General features: G+C 35.5%; 1 protein-coding gene across 3 annotated transcripts in view; it reads left to right on the forward strand.

The window, feature by feature from the left end:
• app (Palmitoyltransferase app) overlaps nucleotides 1-22170 on the forward strand; it is a 307459-nt gene that overhangs the window by 254479 nt on the left and 30810 nt on the right. For all 3 annotated transcript variants that reach the window (XM_081760136.1, XM_081760137.1, XM_081760138.1), the window contains 3 exons: nucleotides 1421-1538; nucleotides 16048-16166; nucleotides 20493-20598. In XM_081760136.1, the coding sequence (XP_081616262.1) occupies nucleotides 1421-1538; nucleotides 16048-16166; nucleotides 20493-20598 (343 nt within the window). The remainder of the gene's footprint in view (nucleotides 1-1420; nucleotides 1539-16047; nucleotides 16167-20492; nucleotides 20599-22170) is intronic.

Genomic DNA, 22170 nt, shown 5'->3' on the forward strand with positions numbered 1-22170 from the left:
TTCCTTAAATAGAACATTTCTTGAACAGGTATGCACGGCAAAGGAAGATTTTGCATAAAATCAAAGCTGATTCCATGTACGTCATTTCTTTTAGGGCGCAGTTCAGTTACTTCTTCCATTTTCTTGTAAAACTTGCTCTTCTTTTATGAACCATCAATTCAGCTAAAGCGGCGTCATTCAATGTCGATGATGATATTTTGGTATTTAGGTCCTCACACGTTGAACACACGTCAACTTGCGGCCTACCGAATAGGTACCCATAATTTTCCTTGTAATAAGGTAAAAAGTACTCATATTTTATTATGTCTTAGTTCTGGATGCTTTTCCAGAAGCATTTTATGCTTCTTTGTGCATGTCAGCCCAGCCTCTAAATATGTAACAGGATTTGCAGAATAGTGGGAGGTTTTGGGGGCAAGACTCGATGTGTTCCTTTAGCACTATTAAAACATCATTGGGAAATTTCTTATGGTTATCGTGTTTTCCTCTCATGAACATACTGGAGTGCCTACCGAGTAGGGTAAATTGACACTACCACATGTCCGCGCAACGGACCTTAACTCGGCAATATTAACCGATCATATTTTCTAAAAAAAGCAATTACAACACTCGTACTAATGGAGTTAGATAAATATAAACTAGAGGAACTGCATATGTGAAGCCTCTAACAGTGACAACACGGACCTTTCCTAGGAAATAACCGAAAACTGGCCTCAATTTGAACAAATTCCGTTCCATAGCAAAACAATACGAACTTCACATACCTAGGCACTCCAGTATGTTCTTATTTAGCTCCATGGCTGAGAATAAGAAGGGAAAGATTCCTGGAATGTTTCCTTTCTTAACCTCAGTCAAATTTTTCACGTGCTCTTACGTCATAATGATGAAAGGAATCTTTCCGTTTTTCATGCCAAAATATCCGTCTTAATTAAAGGAACAAAATGGCTATTTCAACTCATTTTGACAAAAAAGTGGAATTTTTCCCTTCTTAATCTCACCGATTCATATATATATCTAGGTTGTGGTACAAGCCATGTAGTTTGAGTAGAGAGCACCGACTTCAGGAGTGAGAGAGTGTGTGTGACTGTTCAGGAAAGCGAACTAGGTGGTGTAGTGATTAACGCATTGGCACGTTATGCTGGAGATCCTGGGTTCGAGTCCCGATCCATAATTCACTTCTTCACTCTATGTATTAATTAAAATTCCAGTTCATTGCAAAGGAAGAAAATAATGTTCCTTTATAAATCAATACCGTTAAGGTATGAAATTAAGAGAAACACACCTTTTTTAGATATTAAGCACAATTCAAAGTATTGTAGCAAAGTTTCTTCTTTTGTCATAATGCTGCATTTGACTTCTATAAAACCTGTTTCTAGCACATAAATTCATTTGTTTATAATATTTTTTGTGTGTTTATTGACAGATTAAAGGATCCTTCAGTGGTAAAAGGGGCCAAGAGAATTTTAATCCATATAGTCAAGGAAATATTTGTTCAAATTGCTTTTATGTATTGTGCGGTCCAGTACCACCTAGTCTAATAGGTAAGGCATATAACTGTATTTGTATTGTAGTTCATCTCGTATTTGCTACCCAATCTCACGTTGTAGTTTTAAGTTTTAATATTCGTTCTAGTGTCAAAGAAGGAAATTCAGACATTGTGCACAATGCCTTGTGTAAGTGAGGAAATAAGATTAATTTAATCACTGGTTTAGTAAGTACAATACGTGTTTAAGGCAGAAAAAAATGTTACTTACATTCTTATAATAAATTGCAGTGTATTACATTCTGATTTAAGGTTTCTCCCGCCTCTTCCTCTGTGTGACTTCTTTGGCTGCTGCTAAACATGAGAAATGTTTTCAGGAAGTAGTGAGTGTTGTAGGGCCGTGAAAATCAGGGAAATGCTTCAAAATATACTGAAAGTCAGATAAACTGCTATATTTCACAGAATGTTTTTTTCTTACCCACAGAAAATTAAAAATAAAAAAAATAAAAGAAAAAAAGAAAGAAAAATATGAAGAACACCTCAAAGAATCAGAAAATAGATTCAAAAAGATAATAAAAATCCTGAATAAAGAGTATTACCTTTAGAAATAAAGAAGCTTGAAAAGCGGTAAACGGTTGAAAACATCAGACTTTGTAGAAAATAAACAAATTAGATAAAAAAGAAAATCAAATAATTACCTTGTAAAACCAAGAGTTAGTTTTCATGGTTATAGATAATCAAAGGAGATGGGCTAAATTATGATATTTGTTGACTTGTTACTAAAATTTATTAACCGAAATGACATAATTACACTGCATTCATATAAATTACAATTTAAATATATAATTATAAGGTCAAAGAAAAACTATTGTCCAGGGATTAATATATATATAAAACAATTCTTCTCAGTGTTGACTTGTTTATATTTGAGTGTATTCAGAATGCTGAGATATTAAAAGATATCCTTAGTGTATAATAATTGTTTAAAACTAGTGTTCTGTTATTGCAAGTACAGGAAGTTTGACTCATTATAAGTATTTGCGTTTTTATACTGTATATTTTTAAACCTTTTTAAGTAGTAGAGGTTGCATTTCGCAGTGAAAAACAGAAGTAAATGAAGTCTAATATATTTAACTAAATGATATGAAAAAACTACTACAATAACATATATGGAATATAATATGGAATTCAATCTTATATGGACTATAATAACGTATCAATAACTTAAACTTTGATTCTTTGTTACTGAACTCTACCATTTTGTCCTCTGAATTCTCTTAAACGTATGACGTTCGCATTCCGAAGTAACTACATTACGACATTAGGAAACAGAAGTCGTATACATACACCAGTATCAATTTACTCTGTTCACCTCAACAGTATTTAAAAGAATAACAAGGAGAGCTTTGGATAGATATGGGAATAGTGGAGGACGATTAAAAAATGATTTTTAATAAATCTATCCATAAATTATAGTGTTTGCAGGTCAGGATAAATTTATTTACTTAGTCATGGAAATTCAGGGAAACCAATACCAGATTTCAGTATGTACCCTGTATTAGTGCTAGTTTTCGTATCTATTAAAATTTTCAACATATTTTACATATGCTACGTTGTTTGTGGCAGATCTTTCTACATTTTACACATTTCATAATTACAGTACTAGTATATCTTAAAGAGATTTTTATGTAACATGTCATGTGTTTAGTAGCGTAGCCTTAGAAATCACAGCAAGAAAGATGGTAGAGAATCCTTGAGACAGGATGCATTATAGTGTATTACAAGTATGTAAGATAAGAAATTTTGTGTCGTTTAAATATTAAATATGAATTCTATAGCATTTATCAGTAAATGTACGATAGAATAAATTTTATCATCCATATATAGCAAGTATACTTCCTTGTTTTGCTGCAATTAATTTTCAATAACGTACTTTTGCTGTTGTAACAAAACTTAATGACCTTTTGTTTTTCTGTGGCCCAATTTGAACTTTCTCTGTTATACCATTCAGATGTTCCATTGTCTCGTTGTGGTGTTTATAAGATATGTACAGAAATATCTCAAACCTATTTGTGATAAGTGTTACAAGATTTAGGATTTTGTTTATCACGTACTCAGTGCCTCTCAAGAAGTTTGTACAGTGTGAGCGCATAGCCTATATTGCTAGTGAACCGTACAAGACAAACTGTGCGTTATTAAGGACGTAATTGATCAAATTAGGACTCTTGTAGATGGTCCATTGTCTGGAGTCCCTCGAATACAGATTAGGATAAACCACCTGTTTCTGATAAAATTCCGTGTAAAGTTCCCTTTCTTTGGCTCCACTTGAACAGTGAAAAAGGCATGGTTAGGTAGAAAGGTAGACAATAAGTGGGCTTAGAGCAGGTGAGTCTAAACACACCGAAAACAAAGAAAAGCGGACTGCAGTAACCAATTGTGTGTGATAGTCACAAGTTACAAAATGTATTTGTCATAGGTAGATTAACTTGATACATATAGGAGAGACTAAGGGTCCCGAGAAATTCCTTTCTCCTACCCATTTTATTCCTAAGTTAATGAATTAATATTATTTTCCAGTATGCCTATACATTGTTCCCAATGACTGAATTTCCTGCTTTTGTAACATTTGTAGAAGATCCGATACAGAAGATAAAGCATGTTATTGAGACAAATGGCTACTAGTGTCGATTCGTTTATTTAATGCATATTTCATGATCAGTGATAATTATATCTTAACTAGATTTGTTATTTTGGGGGGGAGGGGGAGAAAGGAATAATAAATAATTCAAATTTTAGGTATTTAGGACATTTTCTTTAACACATTAATTATTTTGCATCCGATTTATTTATTATTATGTGTTTTTTAAATATTTGAGCTTCAGTGTATTGAGAAAACAAGTATCCAAATTTATAATACTTGAGGCTTCTTTCAATCTTAACTGTGAAATAATTAAAGCAAGGACGTCCCGAATGTACGTAAATAGTTAATATGCTCTGTTTATTCTACATTAGTGAGGTGACTTAACCCAAGAAGAAAACAGTAGAACACTTCATTAAACTGATTACTTAACATGCTTGAATTATTCGTATAATTATAATTGAGATTTGAAAAGTTCATTGTAGAATCCTTTCTCCGAAGGAAGTATTTAGTAGTAGTGCTAAATAACTTCTATTTTCTTGAGAAATCACATTTTGCAGTGCAATGTATAGGACCAGGTGGGGACGGGGGTCACGGTAGCCCAATGCAGAAGCTCTCATTTGAGTTGCGAAGAGTTCCTGGTATGATCCTGGAACATGTGAGCTAATGGTAGGCTCGGTGTTTTCCGTTCCAGTTCCTTTATTCAACGTATTCTTTCATCTTTCACGTTCATTTTATTATCCGTCTCCTTTAGTCTGGAAGCCATAACCGCAGGATATTATACAGATTTCATTTCATTCCACAGATGTGTAGCCGTAAGAGCCAATGATTTAGAATGATTTATATTGTTTACCGGAACGTTGGAAAAAACTACTTAGCGAGTAAGTTTCTTCAAGAGAATTTCAACTTAGCAAACAAATGAAACCTTTTCTGTGCATGTCGGTGTATGTTCTATCATTCTTTTCTTATCAGAACGATTAGGAATTACATAAAAGAAAATATAGTTTAATGTAAAGATGTTATGGGGAAATAGATATTCCTTAAGTTGTTATGTGAACTTGTTTTATTCTTCATTAGACGTATGTTTTTAGTCAGTACATTTTATTCTTCATTAGATGTATATTTTTAGTCAGTATGGATTCTTACACAATTTTTAAATCCTAAAAATTTGTTTTCCATTCACAAAGGCAATGAAAGTTTTGGAAATTGTTATATTATTTGTTCTTGAAAACATGTTCTTAAAATCAACCCAGTTTTCGGTCACTTAAGCTGAAATTTCCTTCGTGATGACATGGATATAATAAGTGTTTGGGTGGTAAACAAAAGCTGTACTCCTTCTATTTACATGCCTTGGGGCAGATGAGGCTTTTGGAACATATAAACAGAAGAATGAAAATGACTTGTTCGTTGTACCTAAATGTGATATTATCAAACCTTAGTGCCAAATTACCTTTAGTTTAGTTTCAACGGCAGCTACAACTCGTGGTTTAGAAGTTGTGTTCTTTGTCAATCTTCATCGAAAAAGGCCCCGGAGGTTAAATGTTATCTGGTATTTTCATCGCTAATTTACGTCGGGAGGTGATTCCTGACACCGAGATAAGCAAAATAAGGTTCTATGAGCGTAGAGTATATTGACAGAGCTACTGAGGGTCAAAAACGTGAGAACAATAAGTTCGAAGTGGCAGACATCGAAAACTAAGATGGTGTAGGATTCTAGAGGTGGAGCTGGTGTTTAATACGTAGTTCCTTGGTTCACACACACAGATGGCGCTTGGTGTTCAAGACTACAGTTCAGGAGTGCAGTCATTCTGCTGAATTGTTGAATAGAACAAGTGGCAGTGCTCGACTAAAATATATGCATTATTTAAACCGCGAACACCCCGACATACTATTCATACAGTCGCGCAGATGGCAGTGGGCATGAAACAGCACGACTCTATCAGGAATGTTTTCTTAACAAACGCCAACCATCATATAAGATGTTTGCAGCAATTTCTCGGCGCCTGTGGGGAAACAGGAACCGTACCAGCTGCCCATGGCGATGCTGATCGACCTCGTGTACGAATACCTGTTATTACAGGCTGTACAAATGTGTATTACAAGCTGTGGACAATGAGCCAGGTATCAGTACGAGGGAACTTGGCCGTGAAATGCATGTTAAGTCACATGACTATATCGTGCGATACATGCAAATGCCCTGCAAAAGGCTGACAGAGGCGGATCTCCAACCACGTGAAGCATTTTGCTAGTGGTTCATTCAACAGACCAGTACCATCATGTTGTTTCTGGCATCAGTACTGTTCACTGACGAGGCTGTGTTTGGAAGGGATGGTATCGTCAACATGCATAACATACACATATGGTCAGATGCACATCCCCATGGTATGGTTGTGACTCATCAACATCAATTTCGACTCAATATATGTTGTGGTATTGTCCGTGATCAACTGAGCGGTCCATACATTCTACCCCGAAGACTGAATGGAGCACAGTATTTGACCTTCCTACAGCATACACTGCCCGAATTAGTGAAAAATGTTCCCCTAACAATTCGCCGCAACTTGCAGTACATGCATGGTGGAGCTCCATTGTGAATGTTCACCGGTAGTTGAACAACTTCCCAACGTTGAATTGAACATGGCGGACCAGTGCATTAGCCTGTCCGGTCTTCGGACTTAAATCCACTGGATTTTTATCTGTAGAAATACATCAAGAGTGGTGTATGCTACTCCTGTCAACGATGTTAACGACTTATAAGAGTATCTATAACGCTTGTGCAACCGTTCACCATGAGCCAGACATCTTCGAATGGGTTCATCAATCCATGATCCAACATCGTCGTGCGTACATTGCTGTCTATGGCGAATACTTTTAACATCTGTGACAGGGTTGGCTGGTTTAAACCAGCTGTTTTTTTTTTTTTTTTAACTGGTTTAAACAAACAAACAAACAAAGAACGAAAAATGCTTTAAATCGTATGAACTTAATGGTAACGTTTCCAAATATCAAACCATCTGCATTAATTTTATCTCTTTTTCTCCTTTTAAGCAAGGCGTCGTATGTTCAATTCGGGGTCGAACCACAACCCTTTTTTCAAGTGTAAACCAAGTAGCGATTCGGATGTGACTTTAAGCGAAAGTCTTCTTCTTATCTCGGTATTACATAAGGATGTTAAGCCTAAATACACGAAACGAAACCAAATTGTATGCCTGAATGCCGGTTGTTTTTATAAAGAAGCCAAGGTTGCTTAAATATATTGAAATAAATTTGCAAAATTTACCGACTGCCTATATAGCTTCCAACATTAGCTTGGATTAGACTTTCAGTTTTAATTTAATTGAATGATATCTACATACTCAATTTGTAATTTAATACCTCCGTTTTAGCGTACTGATTATGATACAAATTTTATATGCCAAGTAATAACGGGATTTTTTTCGTTATTGCCTTACATTTAAATTAATAACAGGACTTTCCCAATGGCTAAGGCGGGAGTTTTCCGATTTATATATAATTCTGTATAATGGTTTCAGTTGTGCAACTGTTTATCTTTTTGTCCTTCTGAAATGACTCTTGACAATTATATTAACAAGTATGTAAAGATCAATACAACGTATTTTTATCAGAAGTCCTTCGTGAGCGAGTCGGGAGACTCATCGCATTTGTCGCCAATTAGTCCCGGTTTCAAGTCCAAATGAAGAACAATTTCTCTCGGATGTAAGCTGAGAAGCGCTTTGAATTCTGCTTTAAGCTTATGTGACCCCTTCCGGCATAACCCGGTTGTTGCATAATAACGCCACGGCGAAACAAACTTACTTCTGTTCATATGTAATATAAATACATAGAGCAAATTATTTAAACCAAAAAAACCTGGTTTAACCCCTCCCCCCAAAAAAAAATAGCTTTTTGTTTTTTTCAATAAAAAACCATGGTTTTTGCCAACCCTGATCTGCCCAACAAACGTAAGTTTCTCTCTCTCTTTACACGTCAATATCTACCGCTTCGAACTTACTGTAACAACGCTTTCAGCCCTCGCTAACTCTATCAAAATGCCCAATATGCTATATGTTCATAGGACCTCTTTTGCTTATCTCTATCGGGAATCCCCTCCCGACATTTGTTACATCAATTAATTTATGCCATATATACATAAATAAAATATGGGTTGCTCAACAAACCTGAAACCGTACCTTTAGAACACAATTAATACGATGTTCCGACCTTTTTGCCATTAATAAAGCCTCAAATCGTCCTTAAAAGGCCACATATAGTTAATACGCACTACTTGAAGAGATCCATCTTCTTATAGAACAGTACTAGTGAGGATGTGAAGCTGCTGATGGAACATTTCTGACTCGCTTGTCAAAAACACTGCAGAATATTATAGTACGCGACCACATAGTCAGGGCACACGTGAATCCGTGATCGACGTAATTCTCTAGAATAGCGCCATAGTCCTTGGCAGGAATTTTCTCTCTAGAATAATCAATCAATGTAAATAGTCCCTCAATATTGTGGTGTAGGCTATGCTGATCCACCTCGTCTTAACTTTAATACTATACAACTCGGGTGTTCTTTTCGGAGCTTTTGTTCTATATATTCAACTAGTGAGAAAAATAGTGAGTGTGGATTCGTTAAAGGGACCGCATGCATTTTATTTAGTTTTAAGTTTTTCATGATTTCCCTGTGATAACATTGAAAATAATTTTTTCAAGTGATTCAGGTTTCCAAATATTTGGTTGTGATAATAAGATTGTTAAGTGTGTTCCCGACGGACGCTAAATATATAAAAAGGCTCAAGGCGAGAATTTAATTCTGTTGTGAATTGTGTTTTAGTTCTTGGAATATAATCCACATTAATATTTAGGCCTTTCTTTCTGACAGCTTTTTCTTGGTAGACCGCACTATTTGATGTAGCTATACTGCTATTTGTTATGTTCTCCATGTTCTCGATGATAAGAGAGATGATATGGCTTGGGAGCAACAGTGGCTCAGTGATAAGAACACTCACCTCTAGTGCTAGGAGTTTCTGATTAGGGTGCGAAATCATAACAGTCGAAATGGGGAAGAGAGACAGAATCTTCCCAACTGAATTTAAAAAAAAAAAATTAAAAAAAGCCTCTTCGGACTAGAATGTTTCAACGTAGAGAGTTCACATATTCGAACATCCATATTAAGCTATGGAAGACTAGAGATACCACTAATCACTACTTCATCCATTAATTACGCTTGAAATACATGTTAAGTACCTATAAGTCACTGCAATTAATTTGCAGACTTTTGACAGTAATATAACTTTATTCACACATACACACACACACACACACACACCCTATCCAGCAGGCTAGAAATGGGCGGAATTTTCTTCCAAAAATATTAAGTACGGGGAATTCCTCCATCCCCCTAGGATTTCGAACCTTGTCCCTACTTCGATCCCAGTCCTTGTGAGTTTGAAGTGGGCATCGTGATGCCCTTGGGTTTGTTCAGATATTTCCCGTTTCCTCCTGCATTCGCAGTCCACCAGTTCTTTTATAATCAGCCACTTTCATTAATCTACATCTTATTTAGCCTAAATGACATATTCGTGGGGGCGTTACACTAGATATTTCATTTCACGAATGAACGTTGTCCACCACGTGGCATTTATACATCGGGATGAAACGTGAAATCGAATATCTGTTTCATTGTGTATTTCTGTACATAGCTTACTGAATGTATTAGTTGTTTAGGAATAATATATTTTAAAAAAAAATGTAGATTCCTTATCAAATATTGATTCCTGGAAAACGTCTGTGAAGTTCCTGATTATTTTATAAAGATGGATTAGCGTTTAGTGTGCCGTTCGCAGCGAGGTTATATGAGACGTGGATCTATAGCGTAATGTAAAATCCAAACTACATGAGCTCCCGTCGGAGATAGAACCCACGTCTCCCACGCCGAAGATGCGTACGCTAACCGTATACATGAGGGAGTGTTGATTTTTGATAAATCGTATGAAGCATTCAGTAATAGCTTAATGATTAAACAAGAAATCTCTGCATACTTGTCAATGTAACAGTGGAAAGTATAAAGGTATTCAGTATTATGGCTTTAGAAGTAAGTAATACGTTGTAGTGTCATCATTTTGTCCACTTTCGAAAGGGAAAAGGATGTCTTGTCTTGTAGGCTGTTTAGATCACTGCTGGAATCGCCCTAACTCTTCCTTCTCTCCAATCGAATATAGCGAACAATTTCCAGTATTGCCATTGTAGACATACATAAGAGCATGACAATTTCCATGAATATACATCGATAAAGCTACATAAATAACTCAACCAATAAGAGAAAAACAAATAATTTCTAATACTCTATAAACAGAAAGCGCAAAGAAGCTACAACCTGAAAATTTTCGAAATTAAAGGAATTTGACAATAAAAGGAAGTCTCAGAAGGAAGCATATTTCTCGGGCGACATTTTTATTTTCCGTCTACAAATTTCAGAAAGACCATACGGCACCGGAAGTACTCTTATCACGCACACTGAAATATCTCATGATTGTGTTGAAACAAATGAAGGCGCATTCGTGACATACTTAAGCCAAAATATTCCCTGTTTAGAATTATGTGGAAGGTGGTCGAAAATTATATTAACTGAAGTTGTAGCTGTTATCGTAAAACAGTTTTAGAAGACTGTGAAAATGAAAAATGAAGTGAAATCTTTACGTCCCATGGTATGCTGACTAGGCTAAAGGAGACGGTGATGACGAGAAATGAATGAAATCGTGGAATGAAGAAAGTGGGAGGAAACGGGAAAACCCCGAGAAAACCCACGCACATGGTGTTTGTCCATCATAAAGCTCACTTGGCTCGAGCTGAGATCGAACCAAGGACCCCATGCACCAGAGGTAAATACTCTATCACTGAGCCATCACGGCCCTTTAGAAAACTGTGAGCAAAGAAAACAAATATATACATGGGAAAGTATTCGACGGTTCGAACTTCGACGTAACCTAAAATATTTACCGTTTAGTATGTATTTATTTATTTTCGAATGAACCTTCATATGTTTGCAACAAAATCATTAGTTCCTTCAGTGTCCAAGACAGTAGTATCTTCCAGTGTCATACGGTTTTTCTGAAAATTGTATGTAGAAAACGTCATGTTTCGTCAGAGGTTCCAACAGACCATATGACCATCTCGTTCATTGGATGAAACCGCGAGCCACAAGATTTAACATAGGTATTTCGAACAATACTTTAAATAAATGTAATAAACGTAAAGCGTATCTTTATTTGGGATCCGTTAAAAGCTAGTTTCGTTTCAGTAGCCAAGCAATGTCAGAACCATTCTCTTTTCAGCCTGTACGAACCATTTTTGTGGAGTAATTTGATTGGAGAGGAAGCAGATGTATATTTCAGGTAACGCTCCTACCTGGCACAGACTAATACTACAAAACCAATTAAGATAACTCCTGAAAATTGTTTAAAAATATACTCACCTCACTGTTGTATAATAGTCACTCCCTAAATAATATATATATTTTTCTATTTACTACATCTTAATGACCTCATCTGAAATAAATAAATTTATTATTAAATGGTTTTATGATTTGATGTTAAGATAAACACCATTAAAACTGCTGGAAGAATACTGTTGTGGAAGTTAGAATATTACGAATTGCATGCTTGTGTAACATTTCTACAAATAAATTTTGTTGACACTGTTTAAACAGCAAGTTGCATTTTTACATAGAACATCTTATTGTTTTTTCCTGTATGAATTTTTGCATTTATGTACAAAGAAATGTTTATTGTTTTTCGTCCGTTGATTTGTTCCCATAAAAAAAAACATCTGTGGAATCATGTACAATATGATGATTGCATGTTGCATCTGAACTTTGATTTTTCTTTCTTTTAAAGAAGTAGTAGTACTGGTAGTATCTATTTATAAATTAGTGTAGGAATCGAGACATTATGAGAGGTTAGTTGTTGCTAGTATCCGCAGAAACAAATTTTCTGTAGGCAGAAACATTGAGAAAGGAGTAACGAATGATCCATCTTTACCTTGTGCTATGCTCAATTTTGATTGTTAATGACATTTAAAAAAAGAAAAAAAGATACCTTACCTTAACATCCGTTATTATTTTTTTAACAACTTGTATCAAAACTTTTCTCGTTCCTTCTGTATGTGTAATGCTGCTGCGCTGCAAACTTATAAGGTGATGGAAGGATCTCTCATTCTGGAAAAATTCTATTATTCGAATAAAGTACCTTTTTAAAATTAAAACCTATACCATGTCCTGAGCGAGGTTTTCCTGGGTTTTCCTCATTCACACCGAAGACAAATGATAGAATGGTACTTAACGTACAAGTCCCAAGTCGCTTCCTTCCTTCCTTTTCCTTGGATAGTGTGATCGTCGAGAGACCTCATCCCTCATACGTGACGGACTAACACGGTAATAGCTGCCAAAAGCCCAGAAATCTAATTCCTAATTCATTCCACACTTCTAAATTACGTAGGGAAAAAATGCTGAAATGTGCTCTTAGACAATCGTTCTAGGTAGAAAAGTATCCAAATGTTTGTGCACTCGAAATATACTCCAGTTATACTGATAATTACGTGTATGAGATTGGGCTGTTTACCATGTAATCATTTAATAATTGCCAGTATAATGGAGCATAGTTCCTTTCGTTATGTCTTAAGTTTAGCAGTGCAGCGGTATAATACACACCGAAGAAGAAAGAAAAGAAGCCTTGTGAAACAGTTTGTGTTAAAATCCCATTGATAAATAGGAATGAATTGTTAGGAGATACACGTGAAATAAAATATTTGGTGTAACATCCCCAGTTATGCTTTGTAGGCCGAAGGAGACAAGTTACAAATGCAAATAAGTGATAAAACAGAGTTTGTGCAATGAACGTAAAAAATTCATTAGGACGCATGATATGTGTGTCTACTAAAGGTCCCATGAATTAAGATCGAATCAGGTACTTCTTGCATCGGAAGAGTATTCTCTCAAACTGGGCTACGGTGTCTCCCGTAGTGCGGAAAAGAAATTGATTTTTTTCCTCGTTACTCTCTGTGACATTAAGAAACAACAATTTTACGCGTTCGCCAAGCACACAGCAAATGAGGGTGAAAGTATATGTGCTTTTAGATTTGAGGTGTATGTGTATAGAGGGAGAGATTCGACACACACACACACGCGCGCGCGCGCGCGAATACAATTTGTTGAAGTGAAGTTCAGCCAATGATAACCTAACTTGGTATTACTTACAACCTGAAAAAGAGTACTGTCGCGATAAGACCCCCTAGCTCACCTAGGAAGGAGTGGGAGAGGGAAGATACATAAAAATGACCGAAAATTACTGATATTAGTGTCGAATCCATAGATTTCGAGGTCACTGGAGATGAAAAGTGATATTTCCGATGCCGTTTAAATCCAACTTTAGTCCCATCAGTACTCTGAAAGAGAGGAAACGGTGACGTGTAAAAATAGTTGAAAATCACCAATATTGGTTTCGATTTCATAGTTTTCGGGATCCCTGCGATGATTGGTGACAGTTTTGGACAGTTCTCAGTTGGGATAAGATTCCGTTTGAAATGAACCTTGGAACATAGTTCCTGTCTTAAGTGTTTTATCATGTCACATTGATTAAGAGGCGTATCCTAAGGGGTAGGGGATTTCAAAATTTATCACAAGAATATAATATCTTACGATTTTTATAATTACACGTTCTTTGAAGTGCATATCGAAGGGGAAAGGAGTTCAAATATCTCCCATAAGAGTATTCGTCCCGTGCGAAGAACGGCTATTTGAGCTAATAGTGGCTTATACAGAATTTTATGTAGGGGGAGTGTTGTCAAGTTCCCAACTTTATCTCGTCTCAGAAGTTATGCACATATCTTAATATGGTAAATGTGTATTATTTCATAATATCTTAAAGGGATGGTGATGTTAAATCTCTGAACCCCTTCCCTTTACGTAAATCACAGATTAAAAGATCATAATTATTTGAGTTAATGTCTGCTATAAATTATTAGATTGTAAGTAAAATTTCTCCCAAAATGTCATGACAAGTAAATTGAAAGGAACTTGGTGGAAGAAGGACATATGCCACGTGCATAGCTTTGTGAGGGAGGGAAAAAAAGCAGTGTTAAAGTTTTCAAGACCGGTAACAACGCATGATCCTACAAATTTTTGGCATATCCCACAGATAAAAAGTTTCATCAGTTTTCATATAATGCATGAAAAGCAATGGCTGTGGAAGAGTGGGATAGGCCATTTTTTACATCAAGCTCTTCAATTACTTTGAATCTGTTGTTTCCAGTCAGGATTTTTACATCGTAGTTAGTCCACTGGTAGAGCTACCATAGACTGGATTCACTGTATTACAAGGGGGAGTTATAAGTCTTCCAATATTCTAGTACCAAACATAACGGTATTCATTACAGTACAGTGAAAGCAGGATAACATTCAAGGTATAGCTCCTTGTATTGGACTGTCTGCTGTCACCTTCTTCCCAGTTCCTCGATTCCACGTCTGTCTTGTTCTTAGAGGCAAAGAATTAAGTCACTGTTGTTTCCACTCCCTGCTGGTTGGTGAAACATTGTGATTTCAGGAAGTGCGCCATGGACCGAAACAGGAAGTAGTAATCAGAAGGGACAAGGTCAGGACTATATGCCGGATGTGGCGTCAATTCGTTGGCACCAAGTTCTTGAGTGTTTTGTTGCGTTTTTCAAGCCGAATGTGGTTTTGCATTATCCTGTTGCAACAGGACGCACTTTCGGTCTACCGATGCAGGATTTTTTTTTTTAACCGTAGCGCAGCATAGATCTGCTCCAATTGTTCGAAATAAAGGTCGACGTTGATGGTGCGACCATTGGGAACGAAATCGAAATAATTATCCCTCGTAGTTCTACCACATACAGAGCAGGATCTTATGCTCGAGATGATCCGATTTGGTGACCGATTCTAAAAATTGGACCTTACTCAACAATTGTTTTTGCACATTCAGATTTCGGAAAAGCACCCACTTTTCGTCGAATATGACAACTCGTTTCAGGAAGCGCATATCACACGGGTTTTGTAGCAGTTGTCGGCATACACCCACTCTCTTCTGGGCCTGAGCTGCGGTAAACTCGTGTGGCAAAATACGCTAGCTCCTGATGGTTTTTCTGAGTTCGTGAAGGTGACGCACTAAAGTAGGCTTTGACATGCCAAGTTGGTGTAACTATTGTCGTGTGCTGATGCATGGATTTACCTCAATGGCATGTGTCGTATGACCTCAGAATCATCTTGGCTCATCTTTGACATTTTTACAACTGCACTAAATTTCTGCAACCAACGAGTTGTTAGCACGTGAGTTCGAATGCAAACAGTAACAGTTGACGTATCAGACGTTATCTCTGCCACTAAAAACTGACTGAAGATTCTGAGGGAGTGGCGACCTCCGTGATAAATAGTCTGCTTGCCACTCTGTCTCTTGGGGCAGTTTGATCTTGTGTTTACAGTCGATCACGGTGAATACACGCTCCTCTGCCGTGTCGCGACAAAACGCTGTAATTTGAGTTACATTGTTTTGTCGCTATAAGCATTTTTGAATTTCCCGCCACCGATATTTTTCACCAGGCCCAGCATTGAGCTGAGTCAAATACTTTTGAAAATATACCAAAGAGAATTTCGATGTAAGTAGGAAATTAGCCGGTCTGTGGCGACTTTACGGCTGTTTTTCTCAAAACTGCTCCACCAAAGTTACAGCGTTTTGTCGCGACAGGGCAGTCCTGCTGTTTGGGTTGTAGAAATATTGCAAGACTTACGATTGTTCTTATATTTGTATTGCAGTCAATGTATTTGCCCAAGTCACTCAAAACCTAAATTGATTTAAGTTTAGATCTTAATTGTAAATGTTATTAATCTTCTAACTATTACTATTGTTCACTTATTCCAGATAGAAGAGGAATAGTAACTCCAGAGTACGCAGCAAACATATCCAGGTTGACAGAAGATCGAGATGCAGTTGTTGCTAACAATAAAACGTATGGCACAGTCAAAACAACACAACCAACTGTAAGATATACACTTAATTTTATTTTAGTCATTTTAAAATTATTTATTTAGAACAATATATATATATATATATATATATATATATATATATATATATATATATATATATATATATATATAGCTATTCGGCATTCTATGTTATTGTTAACTTTTCTTATATTTGAAAAATATTTTAGATTTGCCATCTTCATCAGACATAATCTATATTATAAAATAGAAAGTGACTATGTTTGTGACTTAATAACTCTTGAACCACCCGACCGATCTCCGATCTCAATAAAATTTTCAGCATAGAAAGGTTCAGGCCTAGGGTGGCTTTTATAATTTCACTTTGACGGTGCAATGTACGACAAGGGCAGGATATATATATATATATATATATATATATATATATATATATATATATATATATATATATATATATAATGTGGATAGATAGATAGATATGATGATGATAAATATCGATAATTTTCAATATTATTGTGCCGAATCAATAGTTTTCGGGCTTGCTGAGATGAACAGTGATACTTCCGATGCTGTTTAAATCCAAATTCAGCCCCGCAACTTGGGGGAGGGGGAGATATATATATATATATATATATATATATGAAAATGATCTAAAATGACTGATATCAGAGAACGCTTCAGTAATAGTAAAAAGTGACTGACTAACGAAACATATTATTAACTGTTCCTATTTTAACCCAGCGAAGCTGGTAATTGACGCTAGTGATACAAATAGTCTAGCTTTACTTATTAACCAACAATACAATTACACTATGATCATTTTGTTACAGTAACCCAACATTGTTAGGGTCGTCAAGTCTAGGAGGCTTAGGTGGGCGGGTCATGTAGCTAGAATGGAAGAAAGTAGAAACGCTTTCAAAGTCTTGACTGGAAGACCAATCGGAAAACGACCATTAGAAAGACCTAGGCGCAGATGGGAGGACAATGTTAAGATGGATCTCGCAGAGATAGGAATACAAAGTAGGAACTGGATCCAATTAGGTAAGAATAGAAGTCAGTGGAGAGCTTTTGTGAACGCGGCATTGAACCTCCGGGTTCCATAGGCTATAGAGTTAATTAGTTAGGTTAGGTACGTACTGACAATTATACAATTTATCAAATACACAAGTTCACGTTCTGACAAATTAAATACAGAAAAGCGGGAACATGAAGAAAATATTGTGTAAGTATTGGAAGTATTTTTTACGTACACTTTTCGCGAAGAAGAATAAAATAAGGTAAGAACTTTGCCTTTAATTAGACTTCTCCACTGGTCTAGTGGCTAGCACGCGCCTCTTTAGTGCAGGAGATCCCGGATTAGCTACCCAATGAGAGAGCATTGAACGCATTAGGGTGGTTCAAGTTGCATCTTATACTGTACGTCTACGCCTTACATAGCCTCGGTGTGATAACTGGTGCTTAACTTCAATAATAAAAAAAAAAGTTGCTTTTTAATTTATGGAATCTTTCGTCATAAATTTGCCTTCCGTAATACCTAACAATTCCCTAACACAGCATTCCCCTAATTTCTTTGACAAAGGTGAAATTCAAAAAAATTACTGAAATAGAAGCAACCTGAGGGAAGTAACACTAATATAGAACGCTGAATAAGTTAGCTTGTTGTGTACTGTTTAAAATATGTTCTTTTTTGCGAACCTTAACGTATTGCATAAAGTACTGGCTCGTTCTGCTCAGTTATCTTCTTAATACTCATTAATAATTACATTCGAGAATGCTCATTATTCCTCCACAAATCCATTTCATAACATTAAAAAATATAAAATATTTAAACAGTTGCTCTACAATTTATGCACGGCATGTAATTTTTCTATTGTATAAACTACAGCTGCTGTTGCCGAGATGTTCACTAGTCCAGATGACACACTTACAAAAAATGTAGAAAAGTAAATTGAAACGTTCTATATGATTTGTGAATATACTTCTTTTTATGTACTGCAAAACAAAATTCTTTGCTATCGTGTTCTTCAGCCTTAATGCCTTTCTCCGACCACAAGGGTTCAGAATGAGTAAGTGTCCACCCAGCTGGGAGTGACTTTGGAAGTCTCAATTTTTATTTCGTTCATTCTTTTTTTTTTTTTTTTTTTTTTTTTTTTTTTTTTTTTTTTTTTTCTCCTCCATTATAAAAATATTGTTCAAATCAATTATGATATCATTCCCTCTGGCAGTCAATTGTTAAACATTAAATAACACATCTGAAACTGATGCTTTTACAATATAGTACGTATTTGTACGTATTTTCATAAGTGCTGGAAAGTTAAAAAAGAGCGGGAGTGAATATTGACTAAGAACTTTGATTCATCATGATCCATAAATACTTTTAATTATGCAGTGTGTTTCCCTAACCTGGGGACAAAATCGAAAAGTGCTTTCGCAGACCCGTTTTCTCCTCATTTGATTTAGGTATTCGACATTCGTCTATTCGAAACAACTATATTGCGTAGAATTGACGAATTATCGTAGTGTTTTTTTTTTCTTCTTTCTTTCTTTCTTTCTTCAGAGATACGGAATATCCTGCTTTTTCTGTTGAGGCTACCCCTGCGTGTTCCAATCCATTCCTTGAACAATGAAATCACAGATATGAATAATGCATAATTGGCTGTGACCGGAGCTTAATCCAAGATTCCGTTCTCGAGTTATGGCCAGTTTCGCCCCAGTACGACAAATTTTTGGTGGCCTCTATCTACGATACGACGCACTTTCAAACACTTGTTCATACTCTCAAATTGCTTCTTCTATCATCGTCCATCGTTACGCTTTGAGTTTATACCTTATACGCAGGTCACGGAAACACCTTGTATATCTGAGATCTATATAGGTTTTTTCATGGCACAGTAGTTAATATAAATGACGAATACTTTAAGGCAGATTTACCGATGGAAACTTTATGAACAAATTTAAGTTGTAATTTACAACACGTATTAATAATTGAAAACTCTAGAAATCGATTACTAATATAACAAGTTGTAGTGTTACGTATACACCAGGTGAAGGAGTTTTGGTTTGTATAGGGTGATATTTTCTCAGTTAATATTGAAGCAGGAAGAGGCATTATATTTCTACAACCTCAGGTTTTAATAGGGAGATTACAGTGAAGATGCAATGTTCTTGGAACGCTTAATTGATCCAGAAATCCATTACTTGCTATTTATTACCGTTTTTACTCTATAGCAATCACAGTTATATTCTTAGAACGCTAAATTGATCTAAATCGAATTAGAAAAAACTACTTCTCGAAAGAGTGTAAAGATGATGATGAAACGTATTCTTGGGATGCTTAATCGACGGCTGGAAACTGCTTCTCGCTATCTAATAATGTTAAAACCAGATATACTTGATTTCGATTGGATGGATCACTTCCCTCCTCCTCCTCCTCATCATCATCCATCATCATCAATCATCATCAATCATCATCATCATCATCAACATTATCATTATTATTATTATTATTATTATTATTATTATTATTATTATTATTATTATTATTATTATTATTATTATTATTATTATTATTATTATTATTATTATTATCATTATCATTATTATCATCATCATTATTATTATCATCATCATTATTATCATTATTATCATTATTATCATCATCATCATTATCATCATTATTATTACACTTACCGCACTGAGAAGCTTCCATGTTCCACGTTCTTAAGCTAACCTCTTCGTCTTCACATACGATTTTTCTGTTTTTATATGGTCCATCGCCACCATTCCCTCTAAGCACGTCTTTCATCATGCAGCTCCTTCTTAGCTAATGTCCCAACCAGTTTTATCAACGAACTATATTTCTAACTTTTAACCCTCTATATTCCGGCGATCCATCATATAGTTCTTGATTTATATATATATATATATATATATCTCCCGGACGGACACATGTACACGACAACGGGGTAAATATAAATGTAAAGGAGTTTTGGTAAAGCAAACTCCTTAATAAATTAAAACTTTAATATGCCCATGAAGCTTCCATCAGTACGACTGCATTACAGTATCTGTCATTTACATTAAACCATTCTTCCACTTTTTTTTCAAAAACTTCATAGACTCGCGATATATAGTTAAAAGTACTTATATTTGAAATCGAAGCTCTTAATTCATATTAGCTGTATCCACTCCGGCTCCCTCTTAACATAGGGAAATTGTGAGAGGAGTTATGCAGTATTTAAAATAAATAAATAAATAAAAAATAAAGTGAATGGTAAAATGTGAAAATTTATTCATTGCTTTTGGACATCTTCTCCCTAGAATTCCAATATATTTTAATCTTTCCTTTCCTTCTTACAGAATGGCATAACACCATCTGCGAGTTTGATGAGTGCGCACAGTGATGCCTCAGGATCCACGCATAACCTTGTAAAGAAGAAGGCTCCTTCAGTGCATTCCATAAATGGTGGGTATCACGCTGTTGCTGGAGAAAATGTTCCATTTTCGTACCAAAACGCAGTTCAAGGGGGTTACGTGTCAACTATCAACTCAGACGATGTTTGACGGTGGTTTAATCGCCTACCTGCTGTGATGACGTGATGCAGACGGCGTGTACTATGCAACTTGCACATAGAAATAACGGCTTTTGTATTGGTTGCGTGAAATCGTGTTGTCAAACTCGGCTGGATAAAGAGGAATTGATCTGTTAAAGTTCGTCCGTGATGATATATCTATTTATAGCTCGCTAATTTTTCGTTTTGCTATTCTGTGTGCCTTCAAAATCACGTCTAAGTTTCGAATAAGTTGTTGCAGAAAAACATATACATAACTGCACAGGCATGTAATTGAAAAACCAACTTTTTAAAGTTAACCTGCAATTTTGCGAATCAGGGGCACATCTGCAGAGAGGAAATTAGAGATATTTTTCCTCTCAAAATACTTTTTAAAAATTCCCTTGAAACAGCTTGTTCTCCTCAACCGTCCCCAAGATTCTCTCTCAACCGAATTTCGCAGCTGTTATTTTGAGACATGAAAGCAAACATATATATTCTTTCGAAAACTCATTTTTATCACGTGTGAAATTACATTAAATAAAAGAAGAAGAAAAGTAGGGATTAAGTGAACTTACAACATTAAATCCTTTAGTATGAGTTGGTGTATTGCATTGTATTTCCATATTTTGGCTAATACTTTTTGATGAATTCAAGAAGAGTCATAGTATGAATTTAATTGGAAGATAATCCAGATTATTAGTAGTAAGCAACCTCTATAACGTAAGCCTCTTGAAGAGCGATCTTGTCAATGGACTCAAAAAATATTCACCTTTTTCTTCTGTATTTTCCTTTAGTTAACTTAAGCAGTCAAATTAAAATGTTGAATTTTTACTCAAAGCGATCAGCATTATCAAGATGGATAAGAAGAGGCTCGAGAGATGATGGGACTTATGGGAGTGATTTACTTATGGGAGTGAAATAAAAAAAGTTGAAATTATTTGAAACTATTTGCTGCTACACAATATACATCTTAATTTCCTTCTTTTGTGGTTGGTGTCGATGGTGGTTGTATCAATGATTTTATTCCAATTTCTGTCCTGAGTATTTGTCTCAAATTTCAATTTATATTGTAAAGAATTTCCATACATCCTATCCCTTCTAAAACCTTTCCTTGAAAATGCTGGCAGCTGTCAGCTCAATTCGACAGTTAACATGTTTGTTTAAACTTACGCGAAAATACACCACAACCTTTTGAGTTTATTGCTTTATAATTACCTAAGAAAGATGCTTCTTGACAATGTTCCATTCAATTCCCATACAACAACAATCAAGTAATAAAAAAAAAAAATTAAAAAAAAAAAAAAAGTTGAAATTCCTCCTTTTCCTCCTCTGAAAATTTATGTGTAGCTCTCTCAACTTGTGCGCGTTATTCTGTCCTTTTGAATCACGCCATAAGAGAAATATTTATCAAAATCATAAATTGAAGATAGTTAAATGAATTCACTTGTTTTGCATATGTAAATACATAGTACAACATCAAATTT

Source organism: Thermobia domestica, chromosome 5 (genome assembly GCF_964235325.1).
Source record: "Thermobia domestica chromosome 5, izTheDome1.hap1.1, whole genome shotgun sequence".
Lineage (NCBI taxonomy): Eukaryota > Metazoa > Arthropoda > Insecta > Zygentoma > Lepismatidae > Thermobia > Thermobia domestica.